Source organism: Lupinus angustifolius, unplaced genomic scaffold (genome assembly GCF_001865875.1).
Source record: "Lupinus angustifolius cultivar Tanjil unplaced genomic scaffold, LupAngTanjil_v1.0 Scaffold_571, whole genome shotgun sequence".
Classification (NCBI taxonomy): domain Eukaryota; kingdom Viridiplantae; phylum Streptophyta; class Magnoliopsida; order Fabales; family Fabaceae; genus Lupinus; species Lupinus angustifolius.
The window spans coordinates 1-381 of record NW_017727908.1 but is presented as its reverse complement, the minus strand read 5'-3'; the positions used below and the strand labels follow the sequence as shown (position 1 = coordinate 381).

General features: G+C 61.2%; 1 protein-coding gene across 1 annotated transcript in view; it reads left to right on the top strand.

The window, feature by feature from the left end:
* Positions 1–367, top strand: part of LOC109341673 (glycine-rich cell wall structural protein-like) — a gene marked incomplete at its 3' end in the record, with an annotated part of 612 nt that extends 245 nt beyond the window's left edge. The window contains exon 2 of the mRNA XM_019579616.1: positions 5–367. Coding sequence (XP_019435161.1) covers positions 5–367 — 363 coding nt within the window. The remainder of the gene's footprint in view (positions 1–4) is intronic.
* Between the last annotated feature and the right edge of the window lie 14 nt (positions 368–381).

Sequence of the window (381 nt, the reverse complement as noted above, 5' to 3'; positions counted from 1 at the left end):
GCAGGAGGAGGAACAGGAGGTGGAAATGGTGTTGGCATTGGCGGCGGTGGAGGTGCTGGTGGCGGTACAGGAGGAGGAATTGGAGGTGGACGTGGTGGTGGCATTGGAGGAGGAGGAGGTGTAGGAGGAGGAATTGGAAGCAGACATGGTGGTGGCATTGGAGGAGGTGGTGGTGCTGGTGGTGGTGTAGGAGGAGGACTTGGAGGTGGACATGGTGGGGGCATTGGAGAAGGTGGTGGTGCTGGTGGTGGCGCAGGAGGAGGAATAGGAGGCGGACATGGTGGTCGCATTGGAGGAGGTGATGGTGCTGGTGGTGGTGTAGGAGGAGGACTTCGAGGTGGCGGCTTTGGAGGAGGTGTTGGTGCTGGTGGTGGCGCAGGA